General features: G+C 33.8%; 2 protein-coding genes across 4 annotated transcripts; both read left to right on the forward strand.

The window, feature by feature from the left end:
- Positions 1 to 1628: 1628 nt before the first annotated feature.
- LOC142607094 (protein WHAT'S THIS FACTOR 1 homolog, chloroplastic) lies at positions 1629 to 7666 on the forward strand. Of its 3 annotated transcripts, none has more exons than XM_075778512.1 (6): positions 1629 to 3090; positions 4112 to 4399; positions 5091 to 5178; positions 5951 to 6231; positions 7176 to 7316; positions 7448 to 7666. In XM_075778512.1, exon 1 carries the CDS (start codon positions 1716 to 1718, stop codon positions 3087 to 3089), a length of 1374 nt encoding a protein of 457 aa, XP_075634627.1. In that variant the 5' UTR covers positions 1629 to 1715; the 3' UTR covers position 3090; positions 4112 to 4399; positions 5091 to 5178; positions 5951 to 6231; positions 7176 to 7316; positions 7448 to 7666. The 3 variants fall into 3 exon arrangements, with proteins under 3 accessions (XP_075634627.1, XP_075634642.1, XP_075634634.1); XM_075778527.1 differs by having other exon boundaries at positions 5938 to 6231; positions 7448 to 7660; XM_075778519.1 differs by having other exon boundaries at positions 4132 to 4399; positions 7448 to 7660.
- An 11353-nt stretch (positions 7667 to 19019) lies between these two features.
- Positions 19020 to 25458, forward strand: LOC142607113 (3-ketoacyl-CoA synthase 10). The gene is made up of 3 exons (XM_075778540.1): positions 19020 to 19483; positions 21743 to 22371; positions 24629 to 25458. The coding sequence occupies exons 1-3, from the start codon at positions 19073 to 19075 to the stop codon at positions 25209 to 25211; spliced, it is 1623 nt and encodes a 540-aa protein (XP_075634655.1). The 5' UTR covers positions 19020 to 19072; the 3' UTR covers positions 25212 to 25458.
- Positions 25459 to 26927: the final 1469 nt, after the last annotated feature.

Below are 26927 nucleotides of genomic sequence, written 5' to 3' on the forward strand. Positions count from 1 at the left end.
TATAAATATTTGTTGTTATCTAATTTTTTAATTATTATTATTTTATTAATACATTGATAATTAGAGCTTGGAGGGTGAGGGAATTTAATCCCTACTGCTAGATGAGCTACAAGGCTCTTCACATGAAATCCCAGTTGTTTGGTGTTTTCAATTGTTGAAAGTTTGTTATTAGTTAGGAAGTTGGTTTGAATTTTCTTAGAAAAAAAAAGTTCATACTTTAGCCTCCTCAATTGAAATCTTGGTTTCATCCCTATATCATAGTATTCAATTTAATATCCAAATTTACAAACTAATAAGTAACCATCCACTCTAAAATTAAGCATTTATATCCTAAACTAAAAAACTCATGCAATCAACACTTTTTTTTTTGTTGTTGAGAAGAATGCAATTAACACCTTGGTTTGAAATGAATATACCTCTAATATATTAATTTAGATATTAACTTGGCTGATTGATGTTAAGAGTACACATTACAAATATTTTCAGAGTTTAAGATGGAAAGATGCAACTAACCTCTTGTAAGCACACAATTGCACCTGGACCCAAAGACAACTACGGGCTCAGGTCCAATGAGCCTTAAACAATAAAATTTGTAGAGTGTGGGCTTGAAACCTAGGTTTGAAGTACTGAGAACTTGATAACAGGCTAAGAGTTACAAACACATGTAAATAACAAAAGATAATTGTAAATTGGCCTCCTAGGACGTAAGCCGATGACCACTTCTGTGTTATTTCTATTTCTTACTTAAAAGTTACAATTCTTAGTTTCTTTCTTTGTTGCAGATCCCCCTTTCGCTTTGGCCTTCACCCCCCTTAAATACTTCCTTCCCTGATACTTTTTGGAAAGTGACTAGAAGTTTCAGCTCTACTGTTCAGGGGTCACTTCCCCATTAATGCGGCCAGGGAGGTAGGTGCAGGGCCTTTAATGCGGAGGTAGCAACCTTTGCTCTTGATATTTTCTTTAACACTGGTGCATCTAGAAGGTTTAGGGTGTCCCCCTTTAACCATTAGTCTTTCCAGAGTTGTGCCTTGACCTTCATAATGAAGTTTTGAGTTCTCTCGGATCTGTCCAAGGAGAAGCTCGCCCTCGGCTGTATCCTCGGAACCTCGGCGTATGGGCCAATTCGTAGAGTTTAATTCTGGAGCAGGTCGGCTCTCCATGCTACAGTCCAAAGGCTCATATGCCCACTTGGGTCCTTTTACTCCCCACACCTCTCATCTTACTATTACAAATATATATCGTTCTTGGTTGAAATTTTATTACATTGTTTTATTTTCTTGGTCACTCCTAGTCCCTGGAGATTATAGGAATGTTTGGTAGGGGTATTTAAATAACAGTTTTCGTTGTTTAAACAACACATGTATTTTTATAATACTTTTTCACCTACACATATTTTCATATTACTTAAAAAAACGTTACTAGAACAACATTAGCAAAGAGGTCCTATAATGTTCCCATCAGATCACATTGGCAAACTTAATGGGCTTTCTCTATACAGGCTTGGTCTAGTATTAGTGTTCTTTATAGCCGGGCTGGAATAGCACCATAACCCAGGCCCAAAGATAGACTAATGTGGCGCACTGGTTAGTGTGGCCAGTCTTTTTTTTCTTTTTTGAAACACCCAACGGCCAACTATACATTCTATTTACAATTTCAAATTCTCGTTTAGGCATTTTCACAAACACCTTGTGCTCAACACGTTCCCACCTTAATCAATGGCCACCACCCGCCGAGTTTTCAAACTCGCTCCGATGAGTAACACGTTGAGCAAAGCCACTGAGCATCTCGACCCACATTTTGGCTTCTACGTCAGTACGTGGTCGAAGAATCAGCACCGATTTATGACGAGCAGTAAGCGAGTACAAGACAGAAGCAAGAACAAGCGAATACACGACCTGGAAATCGCGAAGGAGAAGTGGAAGATCGCGAACAGGGTCATATTCTTGATGGAGACTCTGAAGAACGAGCCTGAGATGGTCATGCCAGTTCGTTCACTGGAACAGAACCGCAAGCAAATGAGTCTCCCGAAACCCCACAGTATCTCCGACTTGCTTCGCAAATGTCCTAAACTTTTCGAACTCTACAAGGAAAAAAACGGCGTGTTGTGGTGTGGAATGACAAAGAAAGCCGAGGACTTGGTCGAAGAGGAACAGAGAATTATCGAGGAAAACGAAGATAAGGTTGCAGAGTATGTTACAAGGTTTCTAATGATGTCTGTGGATAAACGACTTCGTTTAGATAAGATTGCACATTTTCGTCGAGACTTTGGATTGCCTATTGATTTTAGGACCAATTGGGTGCACAAATATCCTCAGTACTTTAAGGTTGTGAAGCGTGATGAGGATGATGAGATTGGGTTTTTGGAACTTGTTTCTTGGAACCCAGCTTGGGCTATTACTGAGTTGGAAAAGAGAGCAATGGGAATGGGTGTGAATGAGGTTCATGATCGTAGTATTAGTCATAACCCGGGATTGCTTTCGCTTCCTTTTCCTTTGAAATTCCCTTCTACTTACAAGAAAGTTTATAGATATGGAGGAAAGATTGAGCATTTTCAGAAGAGGTCATATCTGTCTCCTTATGCGGATGCTCGGGGACTCAAGGCTGGGTCACTAGAGTTTGATAAGAGGGCAGTTGCGGTAATGCACGAGTTGCTAAGCTTCACCATTGAGAAGAGATTGGTTACTGATCACCTTACACATTTTCGGTGGGAGCTCGTGATGCCCCAGAAGTTAATGAGACTTCTTTTGAAGCATTTTGGGATTTTCTATGTGTCGGAGAGGGGGAAGAGGTTTAGTGTGTTCTTGACAGAAGCTTACGAAGGTTCGGAGCTGATTGAGAAAGGGCCTTTGGTGCTTTGGAAGGAGAAAGTCCTGAGTCTTGCTGGTTACAGAGGAAAGAAGAAGAAGATTGGAACTTATAGTGATGTGTCAGACACAGAAGATGATGGTTTGTCTGAGGATGAACACATTAGAATGCAACTTGGGCAAGAGGATACCATGGGTAGTTTGGAGGATACTTTACTTAGAGACAATGATGAGATGGAGATTGGAGAGGTTTGCAATGCTTACGAGGATACTGAAGCATCTTGAGGTCAATGATTTTTTATTTACAATTAATCTGTACAAGTAAATCATGTTTGTTGAAGGATTTCTATAAATCTCACCCTCTAATTTAAAATGCAATATTTCTTCATAAATTACGAGGAACATCTTATGATAAATATTGTGGCAAAGTTTTAAAAATCTTTGAAAGTTAAAGCACCAGATGAAGATGCATGCTGTATAGAAAGTAACAGGAAACCAGATGTCAATAAAACAAGCTATTTAAAAAAAAATAATAAATAAATGCAGAATTTTATGTCATTCAATGAAAGCATGACCTATGCTGATTTACACCATCTTACATGTTGCTCTAGTCTTGTATTTGTGTTCAGAGATCTAGGTAATGCCTTTTCCAAAAGAAATTCTATAAAATTGCGAAAATGGGATTTCTGGTTTTAATCTCATGCATACTTCTTCTTCAGTCATATTGGATATGAATGTGATGGGACTGGCTATAGCTTAAGAGAAAAATGGTTTATTTCCAGTACAAAAGAATTCATTCTTTTTAGTAGATTTTGTTTCCAACATGTACTTTGATCCAAGTCGCACTGGAATATGGACAGCTACACGCATTGCATTGATGGTTATTGTACCTAAAGTAGGGAAGCAATTCTGTCATCTGTGAGGCTTGTGGATGCCTAAAACTAATGGTTGGTAAGCTTAAGTGGTTTTCATATAAGATCTAGATAGTGTCAGCAAAGGAGAGGTCAAACCTACAAAATTATGGGGTTTATGTTGCTTTTTTCTTAGATGGATATGGGTATTTCTCTTTTTGTACAGTACTGATACTCTTCATGTACTTGAAATCAGATTTTCACAGTGTTAATATATTTCTCATAACTCTTTGGCTAAAAAAAGCATTCTCATTTTTATACTTTTATAAGTTCCATCTGTTTGGTCGAAGAACAAATAAATCTACTTTATCAAATCATCATTATAATGTTGCAAAAAGAGTCTAATTAACTGTATTTGTAATAATTTGATACTGATGAACTTACAATAGCTTGCAGTTTGTGATTTGACTTGCAAGGAAGTTTTGGTTCTGAACTTCAAATCTAAGACAGCAGCTTCAAGACCTCGTTTGTCACTTAGATAAGAAGATTTAATTCTTCCATTGGCGGAGGCCTTGTTGCAGGTCAACCAATTCAGATGACATGATAAAATCATTGGCCAGAATTAGCCGTAGCAGTTTGCCAGATCACCGGACTTCAAAGAATTTGTTGTTCCCCATTTTTCATTTTGAAAATCAAAAACAGAATTTCCCCAAGCAGACAGCAACAATAAAAACCTTTGACACTGTAAGTTGGATTTTTTTTTTTTCTACTCCATGCCAAAGCTTAATTGTTTCTGAACACATACCACCAGTACGGAGGCAATTCATTTTCTTCTGCTAGTGTTTTTATCTCAATTAATTTATTCAAATGCTGAAGAAGCTTTCGATGTTTGGCAACACCTCTCAATCATGACCAGGCCCCCCTCTTTCTCTCACATCCGCTGAATCATCCATTAATTGCTAAGAAATGAGATTGGAAATTTAATTTTAATGTTTTAGGTTTTATACTTTTTATTTTGTTTTGTTATGTAACTTTAATTTTATTCTGCGCTTAATTACTGATCAGTTGTAGAATTTTGACATATCTAGTTGTACATAAAAACGGATCCCTTAATTTTACTTCCCTGTTTGGCTTCCGAGAACAGTGAGGAAAAGAATAGAATGTTAGAATTCTTGTTTTCGTATTTTCTATTGTTGTGGCATCTGAGAGATTTGAAAAAAAGAAGAAAAAGAACTCACGTTTTAGTGTAATATGATTTGCTTTTCCATTTATGTAATCATAGTCATAGAAAAATAGCCTTGTTGGACGTTTTAATGTAACATGAATTGATTTTCCATATGTAGTAACATGGTAGTGTTGTGCAAAAGACAAGAGCATATTATTGAGTTATGGTGTTGTTTAATTAAGGGATATGTTTCTTGAAATTTCCGTGCAGACACAGTGTCGTGAAAGGAGTTGCTGATAATTTCTTTGTAGCTTCCAATATTCCAGATGGGTGTACTCCTATCCACATAAATCTTGTGGTAATTTTGCTTAACAGTTTTAGATTGCCAAGAATGAGGATCTTGTAGTGTTCTTAGGGTAATTCCACCATAGAGTTCTTGAAATCCTATCTATATATTTTGAAATGAGGGGATTAGATTAATTCATCATTAACATTTTATCAAACACTGCCTAGTACTATTTTTGGTATCTATTTAACTTATTGATGACACAGAAGAATTCAATTCATTCATTTCAATATGGGTGGATAGAATTTTAAGAATTCCATGGTGGAGTTATTCTAAGAATGCTAGAGGATCATAATCCAATTGCCAAAAATCTTGTTATTTATTTATAGAATGCACCTTTGAAGTGAAGTAGATGCTCATTATATAGATTATCGCATTAGATATAATGTCAAACTTCAAGGCTTTGTTCATAGTAAAGAGTGTAGAGGGAGAAAGTGGAGAAGAGTTGATCTTGTTGATGCGAGGGACAAAAGGGAGAGGGAAAGAAAAAAAGAAAAGAAAAATTGAATGGAGTAGAATATTTTATGAGAAAGCTCCATTTGAGGGAGGTTGTGCAGCTTCGATTAGCCTGCTATAGTATATAATATAATTTGCGCACACTTTTTTAATGTCAGGTGACATAATGAAATGTTCACATGTGCTCTTTAGCATTATTCTATTATCTTGCTGTGATCGTCTTGTAATGACTTGATACTCTTTGAGTGCCTCAAATAGTTAGGGCCACAATCAAAGCTAATTTATTTTTTGTAAACCAAAAAACACCTAATGCAGCTTTTATAATCAGGCAAGGCATGGAGCTTGTTCTCCTACTAAGAGACGGATAAAAGAGTTGGACTTCTTGGCAGCTCATCTGGAAGCACTTCTAAGAGATGCAGAAGAACAGAAATTGTCTTTGTAAAGGTTCCTTCCTGGTTAAAAGGATGGATATCTCCTTGGAAAGGAATGTTGAAGGGAGCGAAGGGGAGGATAAACTGTATGATTGTGGAATCAGGATTAGTGAAAAAATTCCTGGATCTATTTAGTGATGAATACCACCCCAATGTTTATGCAATAAGGGCAACTCAGGTAAGCTGCGTTTAAGTTCTCTTTCATACAATCGTGTAATAAATGCATTCTATTGAAATGTTTGCTCAAGCTTTTGCTGTGAGACTGTGGGAAATTGGTGGGAAGTTATTCTATCTGCTGGTTTATTATCCTTTCTCATTTTGGAGTTCTGCTTATGGAACTTTTGGGGGTCTTACTGAATACCCAATAATTTCTTTTTTGGGATGAGATGCTAAACTGGTCAAGGTTGATTGAATCATTTTGGCTGTGATTATGGTCTAGGATCCTTCTCTTTTCCTCTGGTTAGGACCTATGAACTTATGTATCTGTGTCTAGGTCATCGGGCATCATCGAGTGCTGCGGCATTTGGAATGGGGCTTTTTAGTGGGACAGAAAGTCTTGGACCAGGATGTCATTAAGCTTTTGCTGTTACTAGTGAAACAACTAAGCATAATAGTTTCTATGATTTTTACTGTAGCATAAATTATGACTGCTTAAACTTAATATGATGTACAGGGAAATGCCTATGATTCATTAAGTTGGTCAGATATTCATGCTTGATGAGGCCATCATATTTTTCTGAACTCAAAACACATTAGGTCTTGTTATACTAGGAGCATTCATTTGTGTGTCACCCTTTTTAGTCTATAGAAGAACACACAAAGGTAGCATTTATTTACTTTGGTTTTTGTAATTTACAATGGACTCCGCCTTTTGGTAATAAAATATTTTCCTTTACCGCCTTTATCTGCATTTGTATTTGCCTTTATCTTGTATTTACTCTGATTGGGCTGATTGGTATCTACTCTGCCCCATAAGTTTGGAGGGTGAGGTAATGCGTTATATATGTATGGGTGCATTGTATTTACCTATCAATAACCCCTCAAAAAAAGGAGACTAAATCATGGATTTTTGGGTGGTGTAGCTATGTTACAGTACTTGTTAACTAACATATATTGATGCAGGATTTCAGGAAAAAGCAGGAGTATGCTGTTGGTGAGCTCAAGGAGCCTATCTTTGATGAAATTACCTCTGCATGAGTGAGTTGTTACGTGCTGAAATTTACAAGGCAGGATTCTTCTTCTCTCTAGTTTTTATGCAAATAGGTAATCAATTTCTTCCTTTCTGTTTTTTGACCAAACTAATTCTGGTTATTACATATGTCTGGAATAATTATGTTGATGATCAATTGAGATTCTCCTCTTGCAATTGTCTCACTGTTTTCCCAATTTGGCAGGAAGCATCTTTGTTGGACATAACTGTTGAAGCTTGTAGTCTTTTCACTCCTTCTGAGGTACATGAGATTGATATTTGTATAATCTGATGTGATTAAATATTTTATTCTTGTTTTGCGTGATTGTTGTCGTGATATGCCATGTGCAACTTGTAGTCTACACCTCAATGAGAAAGTAAATTTAGATCTGCAATTTTACCAACTATTATTAAGATGAGTTAATACTTAATAGTAATTCAAATTGCTTCTATAATGAATCATTGTTATTTTTAGGATGTTGATGTCTTTGTTATTTGGCTGGAAAAGTAAGAGTGTACGCAGTTTTTTTTGGTTGGTGCTGATTTCCACCAACCTTCTCAAATACCCCACACATACCCTCAAATCTACCTCTGACACTCCCGTAACCAAGTCACCCTAAATTCTACTTGAAAATCTTCACCAACAGGACCCCCTTGTACCATCTGGTTCCCAAATAGACTCAGTTCCACTTCAACCAGATTTAATCTCTGTTACCTCAGCCCTACGAAACCCACCAAGCCCACCCATCCCACATCTGCATGTCAATCCGCTTGAATTGGGCCTAACTCATTCTCTCCCACTTATTAGCCCATTTAACCCAGAGCTTTCTGCCAGCCTCATCTGACAACCTACATCAATCCAAACAAATTTTTTTAACTGGGTCACTGTTATCAACATGCCTGAAAAGCCCACCCACAGCCCTATCCCCATCAGCCCATTTACACCTGACCTTGGCTCCCTCCAAATTCAAACACCCATGAAAGAAACCTCAAGCTTGAAATACAAATGGGATCCAATCTCTGAGGGAAACAACCACAAGAAATTGAAGCTCAAGCTCCTTCCAACCAATCCCTCTCCCTCCAACCCAGAGCTACCACAAAACTACCCAATCCTATTTCACCCAGGAACCTCTCCCACCCCAAAGATTCCCAATTAAAGTTGAAGAAACTTGCAAGAAATAAATCTCTTACCCACACAAATGCTCCCACAAGAAACTCTTTTGGGTCAAGGAGGCAGGCCTTTCCAAGCCCCCTCCTCTTTCATGAGGACCCCTGCTTGGAATTGCCATGGGTTTGCCCATGCCACGGCAATTTGCTCTTTGAAGATGCATCCCCTAAATGTGTCTTCCTAAAATAATAATATAGTAATAAAAAAGAGCCCAAATTTTGTCAAAATTTGGTTTTGTTAACATCATTTACCAGAACTCTGTTAGAAAGCCAGGTGGATTCTGCTTTGCCTGTAAAAATAGTGTCGAAGCAGAATTAAAATTAATATCACAAAACACCAACATCATCAATGCTCTCATCGTCTCAGAGCTCCCAAATACCCTCGGGATACTTTCACTCGTCAACCCTCAAAGCCACTTTCTGGGACAATCTTGAGCAAGCTGTCAAGTCCTTTGGTGGATAATGGCTTGGTTTTGAAGATTTCAACTGCATTCCCTCCCAAAATGAAAAGCCTGACGATTGACCTTTCGCTGGAGGTCTGAATGGCTTCATCATCAACAAAAGATTGATCAACCTAGGCTTTCAGAGCAACAAATTCACTTGGACTAATAAATTTCCATTTTGAGCCACCATCAAAGAACGGTTAGACATAGCAATTGCCAATGAGAGTTGGCGTCGTCTTTTTCCCATTGCCAACCTTAAACACTACCCCCTATGCACAATGGGCGAAAGTCATAGCTATCGAAAACCCTTAGATTCGAGTCCATGTGGACAAGGGACCCATCAAGCTTTGCTTTCATCAAAGGGGCTTTGATCAAACATTTCCATGGATCCCTCACTTACTGCTTGTCCCAGAAAAAAGAAGAAGCCAAGTTCTTACTCAGAAAATGGAACGAAGATGTCTTTGGGAACATCCTTACGAGATCAAATCCGTTGCCGATTAAATAAACAAAATCCAAGCAAGCCAACTCTGCCTCAAACGACAACACTGGAGGGAAATTACTGCAAGAACTCAACAAATGCATGATTAGAGAAGACATGCACTGGAGAAAAAAAAATTTTGAATTCAATGGCTCTCCTCCTCCAACCTAAACACCAGGTACTTGCCGCCTATCTAAAATCCTAAGAAGAAGCAATGCTATGGATTTCCCTCCCTAGGTCCTTCTTTTGATGATGATGCTGATGGGCTGGTTCCCCCATTGCCCCTACCCTCTTTGGGCCCTCCTTAATAAAATTTCTCTCTATTATCTACCCAAAAAAAAAAAAGCACTAGATAATTCTGTTGATTTTGGAAGTTATTTCAGGGTGTTCATCATTATCTTCCCCTTCAACCATTTCTCTACTAGTTTGCTTCTTTATTTGGGCCATATGTTGCGTCAATTAAAATGACGAAAAAAAAAAAAATCTTTTTTCTGGAAAGGCAGAGATGCAGGTAAATTGTATAATCAATTTCATGCTTCGGACATATCTTGAGTCTTGAGAAGTATGTCCCTTCATCCTATTTTTAGTTTTTAATGTTCAAAATTTTCTTCCTACCCAACTTACTTAAGATGCACAAGTTAAGAGGCAAAGACAACATTACTTAAGATGCACAAGTTAAGAAGCAAAGACAACATGATATGGGACATGGCAATACTTACAAAATTAGGACAAACATGGCATGGAAATGACAATTAATTAATAATGAAATATTTTTAAGTATATTTTAACATTATCTTACTAACTATTCAGCAAAAACAATAGAATAACTTATCAACTACATACATACATACATATATATATATATATATATATATATATATATATATATACGTATAGTGGCGGAGTCAGGATTTGAGTTGAAAGAGGGGGGGAATTTATATATGATATACGTACTTACACAAATTTATGTGAATATATAATTTTTGAGACCAATTTGAAAAATTAAAAGCTATTTATTTAAATACTAAGTGATATTTAATGTAATTATACAAAAAAAAAACTCTACAAAGAAAAAAAGCTTAATAATACTGTATTTATCTATTGAGATATTTCTAACATGAGTGATCTATTTTTTAAAAATTTTTTAGAGCCAAAACTCAAGTTATGAATGAAACTATTAGTAGTTAGATAGATTCTGAGTGCAATGTATGTGAATTTCTATTATTTTGGTTAATGTGTTCTCATAAAATGTTCAAATTATAATATGGTAGGGAAAAACTAAAAAGTTTTTAGTACAAGGCATCTAGTAGAGGACTTAAGGTTCCTCAATAATTCATTTAGAAGTTATGCTCTTTTTCAAGACCAAATAAATAAAGTGGCATTTAATAAATCCAAAAACAAAAAGTAGGAAAATTCTTAGGTAGTCCCGGAGTATAGTGAAATGGTGCTCCCTCCTCTCACATTCATGGTGGACCCTATCATGAATTTAATGAGCGGACCCTACCATGAATGTGAGTAGAGAGAGTACCATTCTCCGTGCTCCGAGAGTACTTAAGAATTACTCCAAAAAGTAGGCTCGAATATCTAATAACTAAAACTATTTTTTCACCCTAAAAAAAAAAAAAAGGTATTATTTTGGGCGGGCCAGGGGCAGTATATACACACACCCACCAAAAATAAAAGAGAAGAAAACAAGAAGAAGAAGCATTCACTGTTCTATATAGAAAGAAGCATTTAACAAAAACTTATTAACTTCATAACTTAAAAAAGAAAAAGAAGAGAAACAAGTAGTGAGTGAGGATGGTAAAGGCTGGAGGCAAGAGAGAACTCACCTTACTGGCAGATGCGATGAGGTTCAAGTGGCGTCAATGTAGTTTTAGAGGTGCTGGCCTGACTGGGACCAAGTAGTGAGTGAGGATGGTACAAATTAACTACAAATCAATGAGAGAGAGAGAGAGAGAGAGTCCAATAGTGTGAAAGAGAGAGTCCAAGAGTGTGAAAGAGAGTATATTGTTTAGACTTCAGAGCTATTCAAGGTCCATCAATGGTTGTGATGGAGGTTGGTAAACAAATCATTGTTGTATCATGACCCGTCGTTTTAGTGTCCCAACTGTCTCTTCTTTCGTGACCATGGATGGATACGCAGTCCCTTTTACCATGTTCTTGCTTCTTTTAGGTTGCAACTTGCAAGTCTATCTTACTATATCTGTTTGCTCCAATGGATTTCATTTCTCGCCACCTTGTAGTTGGTCACTGTAGGATCCCCACTGTCACCTTTGTCCATGATCACTGCTAGGTGGAGTCTTCAAGCTTCTGTTGCTAATGAAGATCTTCTGCAATAATAATTTGAGTGGAAGTTGTAAGTGCACAATTGCACCTGACCCCAAGAACAGTTACGGGCCCAGGCCCAATGAGCCTTAAACAATATGAATTTGTAGAGTGTGGGCTTGAAACCCAGGTTAGAAGTACGTGAGGATTAAATGACAAACTAAGGATTTCGAATACTTGGAAACAATAAGGAATATTGTAAATTGGCCTCCTCGGACGTAAACCGAGAGCTGTTCTTATATTATATCCCTTTCTTAGTCTTATCTTTCTTTTTAGGTTACAAAAGTCCTCCCTTCTTTCTGTCTTAAATTGCTCTTTATATACTACTCTTTTGAATGCTTTGTACACGTGTTGCCTCACCTCCCCCTTAGCCTAGATATTTCTTTTCTCAGTGCCTTTGAATAGTAACCAGAAGTTTCTCTTCCACTGTTCAGGTGTCACTTCCCCATAAATGCGGCCAGGGTGGTAGGTGCAGGGTCTTTAATGTGGAGGTAGCAGCCTTTATCTTTGACATTTCTTCAACACCGGTGCTTCTGGGGCGTTCTAGGGTTCACCCCTTTTAACCATTGGCCTTAACCATGTCATCCCCTAATCTTTACTATGAAATCCCGAGTTCTTCAATGTTCATCCGAGGGTAAGGTCACCCTCGGCTGGATCCTCGGATCCTCGGCTGGATCCTCGGATCCTCGGCGTATGGGCCGACCCATAGTACTAACAATTTCTAAACCCAGGATCAGGTCGGCCTTCCTTAACACGGCCCAAAAGGCCCACGTTCCCATCAGGATCTTTTTGCCCCCCACAGAAGTTGTTTCAATAGTTTCTATCATTCATTGTTTTCATTCCTTTCTGAGTGGATACAAAATTCTTTTTCCTCTGGCGATTATTCTTTGCAACTTTCATTATAAAAAAAGTACTTGCTACTTACATTTTAAACCTTATACTTTAATGATGGTTTCATATTAAATTTTATATTTTCAAAAATTTTAAATTAAATTCTAAATTTTAAAATTGTTACAAATTAAACCCTATAATTTCGATAGTTTTAACTTGAATTATTTTAAATCCCTAGTCAAACCTGAAAAATCTTATCTAGAGTTTAATTTGAAACGTTTCCTAAATATAAAGATTTAAAATGTAATTTAACCTTGTTTATGTAAAGAGGTTGGACCACATGATCCATTTTCTTGCCAAAGGTGAGCCCAGCCCAAACAATTGGTTGGCTTTCATCTGCTCTGCTAATTTGGACCTAGAGAGTCCCCCTACTTTGATGCAGTTGCTTTCATGTGTGTGTAAGTTGGCTGTGTAATAGCAGCAGACAATGGGAGTGACTTGTACCTAATTAGATAGAGTTATGCTAGGGACAACAAATTGTCCCAACAGTTGAGGGGCTAGTCTCTCATACGTCAAAATAATATAATAAAATATTAGACTAGAACTCACCATGGTTAAAAACTAGAGTGTTGTGAGATTTTGTTGTGTCCATAGAATTTTTTAATTAGATAAGATATTAGTTAGTTAATACAGCTTAGACCAAAAAAAATTAGGCCGGTCTTGAGCCAATCAAGTGGGTGCTAAGTCAAAATAGTTTGTATAAATACCAATTAGTATCTCAATTGTAACTAGTTTTTGCATGTGAATGAAATAAGGTTGAGAGTTTTTCTTGAAAACTTTGTGTTCTTGCCTAATCACTTATCAATTTGTTTTAAGCAACTCCCATTCCATTTAGTTCTAATTTATATTACATCTCATCCCCTTTCCTGCATCATTCATACTTTGTCCTTAGTAATGGAGATTGGAGAGGAAGTAAAAATGATATTACTACACACCATGTCATAGGGGTGTTAATGTTCAACCCAACCCTCGAACACGACGCAAACTCGACACGTGTTTTTTCAGGTTAGGGTTGAGCCGTAATGGGTTTTGGTCATAAACGGGTTGACCCAAAAGCGACACGATAAGAAACGTGTCATAAGCGGGTAAACCCGTGTAACCAGTAATAGACACGTTTGACACGCCAATTTATTTGTGTCAACCCGAAATGACCCACTTAACATAACCCGTTTAACTCATATAACAAATAAATATATATTTTATTTTAGATTTGTCAAATACCTTTTATATCTAACATATATTTTAAATTAAAAAAGAAAAGTGAGTAATTACAAAAACTTACAAGGGATATAATTGGAAATTGAAACTTTACAAACCCTGGATCTTTAAACCCTAAATCTTTAGACCTTCTTATAAATATCTTTTTAAAAAAAAAAAAAAAAAATTTAATTTCAACCGTACTACTCACTCTACTATCTTATAGTTTCATGCCCAATTCTTAAACTCAAAGTCTCAAATCGGCTATTGCTCTCTCTCTCTCTCTCTCTCTCTCTCTCTCTCTCTCTCTCTCTCTCTCTCATGTGTTTATTTCTTTTGCATAATGCTTTTATTCTATAAACTTTGAACCCATGTGCCGTTATTAATATATGAGATATATTAATTGTTGATGAAGATCACAGTTGTTGCTTTTGTCTCTTGCCGGTTTTTATTTATTTATTTATTTATTATTATTATTATTTTTTTGGTGTTTGTATTAGTGTTGGACATTGTCTGCGTATCTTGCAAGTGGGTTTGTTGAGATAGTTTATAAACTAGATCTGATGCATAATGGTTTTAAAGATTACAACAATGTAGGTTGAAGTCTTGAAGTGTATGTATTACTTTTGGGGTGTAAAAACAATTATTTCTAGATGGATATTGTATTTAATATTATGTAGGTTGAAATAGGTTGTTTTACATTCGTGTCAACTCAACATGACTCGTTTATTAAGCGTTTCAAATGAGTTGGGTTAGGTCAACTTGTCTTATTAATAGGTTGGATTAGGGTTGGACGATTGTGACACGATTATTAAATGGGTTGAGTTGGGTTAGAGTTGAGTCACTTAGTCAAATACTCCAACCTCGACACGACACGCTAACCCGAATTGACACATCATGATACATACCACAAAGATGGGCTCTCACAGAATATGAAAATTTGAGATTTAGACAGTAGGCCAACCTTTATTGACTTCCCAGACTAAATTGATTTCGTGGTCAATTTTATGGTACACCATGTCCATGTGGGCAGGGACGGAGCCAGGACTTGGAGTTAGGGGGGGCGACTTTGCTGCTAGCTGTGTGTAGTGGCTCCGACCCTTGAGTCTATTTTTTTACTACTAAGGATTTTTGTTAAAAATTTTTTAAATGGCCAAGTAGTTTGTTCTGGGTAAAATATATTGATTGGACTTAATTTTTTTAGTTTTATTATATTGGTAATTTTTGTTGTTGAGCTAATTTTTTTGAGTTTTTATATTTTGTTTTAGATTTAATCTATTAATTTTTTATGTCCTTTAAAAGGTGAAAAATGCTAAAACTACAAAATTTTTACAAATCGCTAATGTGATAAGTGATTATTGATATATAAAAAGTTATGCAAGTGTACGAACTAATAAGAATTTGCTATCTTAATAGTTTGTATAAACATTGTAAAAACGTTTTTGGCTATAAGATTACTCTCAAAGGAATTAATGGCATTATTAAGGGAGGCAAAGTGTAATTTTATTGAACAAAATTGTTAAACTTAGTACCTATTAATATAATAATATTTTTATAAAAAAAAATTAGGGGGGGCCATTGCCCCCCCTAGTCCTATAACAGCTCCGCCCATACATGTGGGGGCTGTATTGTGGTTCAATGAGCTACCATTTGCTTGTTAATCATCTTACATAATACAGACAGATACCAAATAACACGATGAATCACTGTGATTTACCTGTCAGAATCAATGTTGGGGGAGAGAGAGAGAGAGAGAGTTAGCAAAAGCACCTAAGAATTAACATGGTTCAACCTAGGTTTATATATTCATAATAGAAAGCATTTTCAGCGACTTTATCTTTATTGTATGGAACTGTGTATTATAAATTTATAATAAGCCCATTAAATACTATATATATATATATATAGTAGGCTACATATTAAATCAAGCAAAGTTTGAACTTTGAACCCCTTTTATTTCGTAATTGAAGTCATGGCTTTACAAGTTATTAGTCATTTAATTCGGGCATGCATGAAAAAAGTTCGTCATGAATTTATCTAACCAAATTTGACATTAGTGCATCTAACTAAAAATTTCACATTAAAATGCCCAACCGAAATTGCCTGTGGGATCCAAGAAAAAGAAAAATGTGGTGTCTGACGAGGTTGTGGTGGCAGTCTGGCAGAGTTATAAGGCTAAGAGTGTTGACAGAGATTTTGAAGGACCCTATGAAGACTACTAATAGTGTTTGTACTTTGCAAGAGAGAGAGAGAGAGAGAGAGAGATGGATGGAGGGAAAATTATCATATATATTCAAGGGAAATATTAAAAAAATGCAGGTAATGGTTTATGAATTAATTTTAAAATATTTTATAGAAAAATAATAAAATAATAAATTTTGTTGATAACTGTTTATATTTCTTATAAAAGTGATGTTAATTTTTTTTTAATATGATTTATTAACAATTACTCTAAGAGTATATGTTAATATGACTCAAGTATGAAACACCCTTCTCATTGACATGATATTTGGGCCCCGTGCCCGACAAAATATTATAGGTTTACATTGTTTCTTTTTTTGAGAGAGTTTCAACTTATGATATTTGCTTCTTATGATAGCTTTTTATCATTGGACTAAGACACTAATTAGTTTTTGGTGTAGGCGATAATTGAATTCCAAATCTCTTATTTAACTATCAGAGTTGAGCTAACTGAAATTACATTTTTACATGGTTTCTAGTGACATTTGTTTATATTTTATAAAATTTAATTAATTTTGTTGTGCAATTACTGCTAATTGAAAAAGGGGAAATTTTGTTGACAGTTGAGCAATTAATTCTCTTTTGTTGTGTTCCCCCCCCCCCCCCCCCCCCCCCCCCCAAAAAAAAAAAAAACTCTTACAATAGCATTCAGCCGAAAAAGAAAATAAAAAATGGTGTTGACTGTGGAGTTCTAGTTTAGTGACAGTGATGATATAAGTTCCCTACTTTGAAGTGATCAAATTAAAGTCTCATTCTTTTCAAAGGATTAACTATAGTTGCAACTTGCAAAGAAACTGCAGACGGAGGTTTGACTCAGTTGGTAAGGCTCAAACACCTCATCTAATCTACTTAACTTTAAATCTCGTTGCCAATAGGAGTCCTTTAGTGGCTATCCATAAAGATTGGCTGTATATAAAAAAAGTTTTAATCTGAGCACTCTGCTTGAGGGCCAGTGTAACCTAGCGAATCCCTATATTTTGAGACAAAAAAAAAAAAGACTTGCAAAGAAACTTACCCATCATAATTGCATGGGACAATTATTTTCCAAATGATCGTTGCATGCATTGTCTTCTTCATTATGAAAATACATAAACACTAACAAATTATGAGATACAATTATCAACTTGATTAGGCTTGACTCGTTTGGGTAATTGTCTTCATCAATGGGTCATCGGTTGAATACTAGATTCAATCAATATTTAAATAAAAATTATGAATGATTTATAAAAAGTCTAAAAAATATATTAAAATTGATAAATAAATTTTAAAAATTAAAAAAGGCATAATATTCACAATATTATAATGATTGACTTAACACAACATCAGTTATTGGGTACTCTTTGTGTAAGGTAAACATAGAGAGTTCAACAATTTTTGTCTAGAATTTTTTTTCAATGATCAAATCCTTAGGGCTTGTTTGGATGGAGGGAGGAAGGAGGAAGAGAGAAGGGGAGTAGAGTAGAGTTGCTTAAAAATAAGCTAATTTTGGGCCAAATCTACTCTACTCTCCCCTTCAATCCAAACAGACTATAAAGCTTGCGTACAAATATATGAAGTCAACAAATGCATATATGATGAATCATAAAAAGAATATTGAGGTTAATTTATTAAGGAAATAATCCAAAGCTTCTAAACAAAAAGGAAATGATTGAAAAAAAAAAACAATTATATAAGAAAAATTAGACATATGTGAAAACGGCCAATACAAGTAAAGGTAGAAATAATTCATTAAGAAAAAAATATTATGAATAAAGTAAAAAAATTTTGGAATGAAAATAATTTAAACCATTTTGAAATTATATATATTTTTTCATAATAAATTCATAAAAATAATTAAAATCATTTTGAAAAATTATATATATATATATATATTATAATTAATTCATATAGATTAAGAGATACGATTATGAAAATAAATGGAATAAAAAAAAAGGAAGTTATTGTAATAATTTGATTTCTTTCTTAGATAGATAATAATTTTTTTTATATAAAAGACCAAAATGCCAAATTATTTATAATTTCAATTTAGAAATATGCAAAAAATATTTGGAGTATATAAAAAATCCGAATGGTTTTAAGGAACGACCCTTCAAGTTTGAATGGGATACAAAAAAATCCATCGAATTTGATTGATTAGACGGTATCAGCATCATTTATTAAATAGTCTAATTACAAACTTGAACCAATCGAAGTATTGGGGTCACCTGATTATTGGTCAGCAGTCGAGTTGATTTGAGTTTAGCAACTATGTTTCTAGCAACATGTTTCTTAGTCAAGATGTTATAAATATATATAGTTGGTTAGATCAAAATTAACACCTTACCTATCTAACTATTCAACAAAGGACATGAAATGACATTATCATTTTTTTTTTCACGGCAATATTTGTTGTATCTACATCTACAACATGATGAGGTAGGTCCCCCTACACTGTGTGTTGAGATATATATGAATGAACCAAAGGCCGGTGCCTTTTCACCCAAAAAAAAAAAAAAAAAGGCTGGTGCATAGCTAGCTTGTTTAATCCATTACATAGCAAAGCTGGTGCCTGGTGATCCCTCAACTACCCCCATGTCTTTGTTGCTTCTACTATTTTAATTTCACAAGAAACGCAACAAAAGGTGACTTCAAAACTTCGAACAAGACATGAGGAAAGAGAGAACCAATTCTCTTTTTTTTTTTTCTTTTTTTTTTTTCTCTACATGTTTTGAACTTTGTGTTTAGCTATCTCTAATATTTTTTTAATTAGATTTTTTTTAATGAGAAACTAACACATTATTCACTAATTAAATAAAAAATAAAAATTATTAAAACATAAAACGACATATCCAATTAAAATAAAAAGATACGTCGAGTTAAAAAAAAGTATTGAAAAAGAAGCTAAATCCTTAAACTTTTCGATTCAATACATACACCCACTCTCAATCAATGAAGAATTTAATGCAGTTAAAAGCACCTCAACTACATCCACATCTAGTCGGTGCTAGCATTTACTTATCTCAACCAACTTTTGTGATTATATATGTAAGTGTACATATCCTATACCCTCACAACTCAAATCAATACTAATCCCCGTACCAAAACCATGGCTAATGAACAGGATCTCTTATCCACAGAGATTGTCAACCGAGGGATTGAGGCTTCTGGACCCAATGCTGGCTCTCTAACATTCTCAGTAAGGGTCCGAAGAAGGCTGCCAGACTTTCTTCAATCAGTTAACCTCAAGTATGTGAAGCTAGGGTACCATTATCTCATAAACCATGGCATATACTTGGCCACCATACCTGTTCTCGTCCTTGTGTTTAGTGCAGAGGTGGGGAGTCTTAGCAGAGAAGAGCTATGGAGGAAGCTGTGGGAAGATGCACGCTATGATCTTGCCACTGTGCTTGGTTTCTTTGGTGTGTTTGTGTTCACACTTTCTGTCTACTTTATGTCAAGGCCAAGATCCATTTACCTTGTCGATTTTGCGTGCTATCGGCCTCACGATGATCTTAAGGTAATGAGTTGATCCTTAAGTAAAGTAAGATTAATAGTTCCTAAGCATGCATTAACTCTTTATATACATACCTATCTTTCAATATCTCACGTAAAAGTAAGTGTCTCTCATGGTTTGCTCATTTATACACACATATACTACACCCCTCTTTCACTATCTCACATAAAAGTAAGCCTTTGTCACGGTTTCATATCACGGTATGGATAGTCCACTTTCATGTGAGAAAATGGTATAATATCCTCATCCTCCGTTTGTTTGGTTTAAAAATTCAAATTTTTTAAGGAAATATCATTTATTATTTTATCTACATTATAAAATGGTATAAGTTTATAAAACTACCCTTAAATAAAGTTATCAGTTTTGTAAAAAAAAAGTTATTCTTAATAAGACAACTAAAAAGGTGTCCAATTAGATTGATTTTTTTAAAATATTAGTTATTTTTTTTCCAAATAGTTTTGAAAATAAAATAAGAGTATAATAGAAACATTAGTAAACTAATAATTTTTATTTTTAGAAACAGAACAATATTTTAGAATATTCCAAAATAGAATAGAATAGAGTACAAATAAAAGTAGAATGGAAGGAGTATTAAATTAACTAGATAAGTTCACTTATTTGATTGACGATTATTAATGAATTTCACTTGTTCCCATTGGTTTTTTTTTTGTTGCTAAAACTTGTTCCCATCGGCTTAAGGTTATAAACGAATCAAACATTTATGAATACTTTGAACTGGACTCGCGAAAAAAGGTTATGTTTGTTTATTTAAAAAATAAACCAAACTCAAGCCCTAAGAAGCACTAATACAAGTACAGTATACAAGATATGGGGATGTGACGATTCCTTAAATATTAGGATATGATACAACAAGAATACATGTATTAATTAATTATTGCTAACATTTTTATTCCTTAAAAATGTTGTGAAAACGTTGTGGACATATTATTTCTCTTTTATTTATTTTTAAGTATTCATTCATTTTTCATACATTATTAAAGCATATATTAATTTAAGAGTAATAATGGATAATAAAATGAATCTATAGTTTTTAAATGATGTTTAGAATACAAACCAAGACCTAAAAGAGTAAATAAAAGATAACTGAATAAATGTTTAACATTGAAATCAATATATAAAAAATATTAATAAAATTATTCACAAGTTTGGGCTATCTCTCACTACTTGGTACCGTTTTGCATCAAGTATGAGTACATGAACAAAACTGGAGTACCTGTGCTTCCTAGCTCAAGCCAAAGTTTATGCTTGATTATTAAGCGAGAGTCAAGCTCAATTATAATAATGTTTTCATGAGTATGAGACTCGATTTAATTATATATAATATTATATTTTTATATGTACACTTATTTAAAACTATACTTATAAAGATTAGAGATTGGACTGAGATTAGATTGTATAAGTTTATAAATAGGTTTTTATGATATCAAATTATAAATTTTATTTTATTGATATTAAAATCAATCCATTTGTAATAACAATTTATAGAAGGGGTAAACAATTTTAGTCATGCTTTTACCATATAAGGAAATAGGATAACTTAATTAAGTAGCTCATGAACAAGCTTGGGCTTGTTCGACAAGAAAATGAATCAATTTTAAACATATAATCTTGTTTGGTGATGAGTTTGAGTTTGGTTTGTGATCAAAAGAAAATTAAATGAATAAACCTGAATTTCTAATACTTAGTTTGGTTTTGTATAAAAAAAAAATACTTAGTTTTGTTTGGCTCAGCTTGTTTACAACCTATTAAATTTTTAGTTATGATAATAGTTGGTTTGAGTTATACTTATTGTAATTTTTATCAATTTTATACTATTCAATAATTTTTGATTGAACATGCCTTTGGACAAATTTATTGCTGAATTATATTATCTTTTTATATATGCTGGCAACATATCAATATTAGTAGAGACTAATAATTATGAAATATTATTAAAAAAATTATGAAATATATAAAATATTTATGTTTTCAGTTTTTTTTGAACTTTAAAATCATATATAATACAAATATTTATGAAACAAATAATAAATAACATTGGATTGAGCTGAAATTTAATGTGTGTTAAAAATATAGATATCGTTAAGCAAAAGTTAAGATACAAGATTTAAAACTAAGTAAAAGTTATAACTTGATATGATCTAATGACAAATTGATTTCAAGCTCCTTTTTTGAGATACAAGATTATAAAAGAAGAGCAACTCACGTCAATATCATAATCTGGAAAAATTTAATTTCATGCAGGTGACCAAGGAGGAGTTCATTGAGCTGGCACGAAAATCAGGCAAGTTTGACGAGGCAAGCCTGCAATTCCAGAAGAGAATTCTACAGTCATCTGGCATAGGTGATGAAACCTACGTCCCAAAATCAGTGATCATGTCCTCTGAAAACTGTGCAACCATGAAAGAAGGTCGTGCTGAGGCCTCAACAGTGATATTTGGAGCCCTTGACGAGCTGTTTGAGAAAACCAAGGTGCGTCCAAAGGATATAGGAGTCCTAGTAGTGAACTGCAGCATCTTCAACCCTACCCCATCACTCTCTGCAATGATCATAAACCACTATAAAATGAGGGGTAACATACTGAGCTACAACCTTGGTGGCATGGGGTGCAGTGCTGGGATTATAGCTGTGGACTTGGCTAGGGACATGCTTCAATCAAACCCAAATAACTGTGCTGTTGTGGTGAGCACTGAGAGTGTAGGGTATAGTTGGTACCCAGGGCGTGATAGGTCCATGCTCATTCCCAACTGTTATTTCCGTATGGGTTGCTCCGCCGTGCTCCTCTCCAACCGTGGCCGTGACTACCGCCGTGCCAAGTACCGCCTTGAACATATTGTTCGCACCCATAAAGGAGCTGATGACCGGAGTTTCGGGTTTGCTTCTCTTGCTTATATTTAATTTCGGTCTTAATTAATTTCTTAGTATTTTTCTAATAATTCAATAATTGGAAAATGATGATTTAAATTTTAAAATTTTTGTTAGAGCTACTAGAAAATATCAATTGAACTGCAATCCCCTTGACAATTAATTTCATCATCATGATTTGGTTATGAAACCATGCCATAATATATATAACCTTGGAAGTTTGGTTAGAAACACAAGTTGTTTGTTGTTCATCATAGCTTGTTTAGAGGGCTAAGAATATAATCTGTCACAATTGTTGACATGAATACAGTAAGTCCCTAGACTTCTTGTTTGTCAATTTTTACTCATTTACTAAGAAGAATTTTTACTCAATTGACTTTGTATTTATTAATACTTATTAATTTAATATATATATTTCAAACTTTTTTGCACACTGTTGAGAAATTTATAGAGTAGTAAAATATATAAAACGAAAGTTAGTTAATTTTTTAGTTGGTTTGCCACCAAAACTTTTGAGACTTCATCATATTTCTCAATCTCAGTCAATTTTTTTTAATAAAAAAATGAATAAAGTAAAGATTTCTAAGTTTTGGATTCTCAGATCTCATTCGGTCATTCCTATAGAATTCTAGGTGGTTTGATCAATTCTCCTCTCCTCTGCCTGATGACCCTCTCATATTCCTCTACCCAAAATCCACCCACTAGGCCTAAACGCTGCAACAATGGTACTCATTGACTTTATGGTTGGCACTTTCTTTTGTTATTAATAAATATAATTTTGAAAACCCACTATATGTTAATTTGATTTCTATTACCACATGTCAATAAAAACCAACTACAACTCATTGTTTTATTACAATAAACCAACCTAACGCTAAACAAATGTTGATTAAATTACGTTCAATCTTTTCAAAGTAAATTCTAATTTGAATATATTAAATTTTTTCTACAAATTCTCTTATTTAACTGATAAATATTTTTCTCTTCTCTAAAAAAAAAAAAAACTTATAAATATTTTTCAATTAAATTTTTTGTGTATTACATAAGTTAGTAACTTTTAATAAAATATAAACTAAAAGCCATTAATTTTTCATTGACTTCTTATGTGTTGTCACCTATACATTTGGTAAAGCTTTTTTTTTTTTTTTTTTTTTTTGTATAGGAATCCATTTGGTAAAGCTTAATTTATAAATGAAGTCAATTTATATTTTTAGATATAAATTTTTAAAGCACTATTTTCTTAAGGTACAGTTTAATCAAACCAAATTTATTTTTGTTCCACGGAATAAGTTATTTTGAGTACAAGTACCCTAAATCTCTTCTCAAAAAGTAAAAGAGAATACACTAAATCAAAAATTTGCAACATATGCCAAATTAAAATTTTTCTTTTTATTTTGGTCATAATTTTCTCCTTGATGCAAATATATATTTGTCATCACAATTAATACATTCATTCAAGAGTGTAAAAAGTGGCCCACGGACCTTAATAAAGGCCATAAATGTGAATGCCCAACTTTCAGCGGTATTGGTTTGGGTTGACCCGTAATTAAAATTGGACTGCAAGCCACACCCATTCTAGCCTTGACAGTGATATCGTAGACTCAGGTCCATGTGATTAGGATTGGAAAGAATATGTAAGCCAGTATCTAGAGATCACTTAAAGTATCAACTAATTTGAGGCCCATAAAAGAAGAAAATTCACTTTGTGACTTAGGGAGGTTGACACATTTATGTTTGAGGTGTCAATTTCATTGTATAATTCAATAATTTAGGACCACTTAGCCAAAACAAAAATCAATGATTTGTGACCATTATCCTCCCTGTAAATGCTATGTATTAATAATTCAATAGTTAGGGTGGTGATTTGAATAAAAGATGCTAATTGAACTACAACATTACTGTTTGCAACATACTGTTGAATGGAAATAATTATATTACTTAATATTTATCTATTTTGTTAAGATAAATTATGGTAGGATCTAATAAGAAGGTGAAATACTATGAGAGTTATTATGCATCAATCATAATTCGACATTCTAGTATGTTGTGAAATTGAATTTGAATTAAGTATGTGCTTAGAGTTATTGTTATCAGACATATGAAATAATTCTCATTGATTTTGTTAAAGCATAATTGCTGATTTCATAATATTTAGGCCGCTTGTTTAGTAATTAACAACTTAATATTTTGAGAACTTTACAGTAAAAGTCAATACATTAGGTTTTTTATTAGATAACCAAAACAAATTTGCAAATATTGCAACAGGTGTGTTTACCAGGAGGAAGATGAACAAAAATTTAAGGGGCTAAAGGTGAGCAAAGACCTAATGGAAATTGGTGGTGATGCTCTCAAAACCAACATCACCACACTTGGACCTTTGGTGCTACCCTTATCAGAGCAGCTCCTCTTCTTCGGCACATTGGTTTGGAGGCACTTATTTGGTGGTAAAACTGGACCTGGTTTACACCCTGCATCATCACCATCATCCAAGAAGCCGTACATTCCTGACTATAAGTTGGCGTTCGAGCACTTTTGCGTGCACGCGGCGAGTAAGACCGTGCTAGATGAGCTACAAAGAAACCTTGAGCTGAGTGACAAGAACATAGAACCTTCAAGGATGACATTGCACCGCTTTGGTAACACTTCAAGCAGCAGTATATGGTACGAGTTGGCTTATTTGGAAGCTAAAGAGAGAGTGAGAAGAGGAGACAGGGTTTGGCAACTAGCATTTGGGTCTGGCTTCAAGTGCAACAGTGTGGTTTGGAGGTCCATGCGTCGTGTTAAGAAGCCTACTAGGAATCCCTGGCTCGATTGCGTTAACAGATACCCTGTGAATCTCTCTCTGTAGGGTTAATTAATAATTAAGGCTGGCAATCAGCAAGGTAGTGCTACTAATGCTTCATTTGGATTATGTTAATTCTGAAGTTTGATGGATTAATTAGTACTTTACTCCTATGGTTTGCTTTTTCTTTTCTTTTCTTTTCCTTTTCGAAATGATATATTGGCAAGTTGGCATATGCTTTTGCTACGAGCCTTACTTTGTTGAACTATAGTAATCGCTATTTATGGTGTCAGTTTATTTTTTGTTGGATTCATAATTGATCTCAAAATTTCGAGATAAGACTTGGTTTTATACATCCTCAATTGTCATTGTTAGTATTGTGGTCCCAATCCCACACTTCTTGACAATTTAAGTTGGACTAAAAGACAAGGCTCAACCTTCACACGCGATAACTCCTTCTCAAAAAAAAAAAAACTTTCACACAACAACCATTAATTATATATCATTATTTTTAAATGATATTAGGGATATTACAAATATTACCATATAAGTTTTTTAAGTTGATGTATCATTGACCATTAAAAAACAATAACTTAAATATTATTTTTTATGTTTATTTTTAACACAATGTCAATATATAAGTCTTTTATTGTAAAATTAGTAGTAATTTTAGTTTTTTTTAAAAAAAAAAAAAATTCTTTTGCTTGAATGCTTTATGAAGTTACTCAATGATGATTGGTGATGATATATCACTGGAAAAACTATCCTTTTCTGTAATTAATATTATAAAATGTAAGACCCACTATAAAGTCAAGATTTTAGTTTAGGAGTATAATTAAAGAAGATTAATGAAAGCAAACTAATTCTAAAACTATTAATTGATAAAAATATAAAATAAACTAACAATTAAACAGAAATGTAATCCGCATTCAAAATATGATATAAATATTTTCTTTGTTGTTCAAAATATAATTTTTCATATTTTGAAACCAATAGTATGATTTTTTTTTTCTTTCTAATAGTGATAAAAATATCTTTCTTGGTTTATGCAACCAAGTAATTATAATTTCATTAATTTTCCTTTTGTTTAATTAGTAGTCTATTTTTTATAATATTTATTGTATAATCGACCTTTTAACAGTAGCAAAGAAAGGAATGAACATGGTTAGGAAGATAAGACGTTGGTTGAGATTAGGAGCGGTTGAGTTTGGCACAGTTAGAAAATAAAAATAAGGAAAAGACAAAAAATAAAGGTAAGAGAGAGAAGAAGAATGAATTAGGAGAGGATTGGCCATAGTCAGAAAGAATAGAATACAAAACCTCTTGCCAGTATCTTGAGACTATTTCTAAGGATTTTCTTCGTAAAAACTTGGTGTGTCTAGAATGGGAAGATTACATATGTCTGAGACAATAGTTAGATACTCAAAGAGGTCAGAGACTCAGAATACTGTCTTTTCGAAATATTTAAAAAGATAAAGAAAAAGAAATAAAGTTTTTATTTTTTATTTTATTTTTTATTTTTTTAATTTTATTTTTATGAAGAGATGTGATGTGCATTGATAATAGTTTAATTTTGCATATTTTTATCATTGTTAGAAAAATTATCATACTTATTTTGAGTTGATTCATGCATTTTATATTTAGTTTTGGAATAATGCTGAATAATCAATTTTATACTTGATTGAATTTTATTGGGTGAATTTGTCTTTTGTAGGAGAATGAAATTAAATAAGTGAATTTGTGCAAAGGAGAAAGTTAATGAATTTTAATTTTAAAATGGCC

The sequence above is a fragment of the Castanea sativa genome, chromosome 1 (assembly GCF_040712315.1).
Source record: "Castanea sativa cultivar Marrone di Chiusa Pesio chromosome 1, ASM4071231v1".
Taxonomy (NCBI): domain Eukaryota; kingdom Viridiplantae; phylum Streptophyta; class Magnoliopsida; order Fagales; family Fagaceae; genus Castanea; species Castanea sativa.

Excerpts from the sequence above, each read along its gene's own strand:
- LOC142607094 (XM_075778512.1), top strand. The coding sequence starts at position 1,716 with ATGGCCACCACCCGCCGAGTTTTCAAACTCGCTCCGATGAGTAACACG.
- LOC142607113 (XM_075778540.1), top strand. The coding sequence starts at position 19,073 with ATGGCTAATGAACAGGATCTCTTATCCACAGAGATTGTCAACCGAGGG. Across the intron at positions 19,484-21,742 it reads GGCCTCACGATGATCTTAAG|GTGACCAAGGAGGAGTTCAT; the intron begins GTAATGAGTTGA and ends AATTTCATGCAG. Across the intron at positions 22,372-24,628 it reads GCTGATGACCGGAGTTTCGG|GTGTGTTTACCAGGAGGAAG; the intron begins GTTTGCTTCTCT and ends ATATTGCAACAG.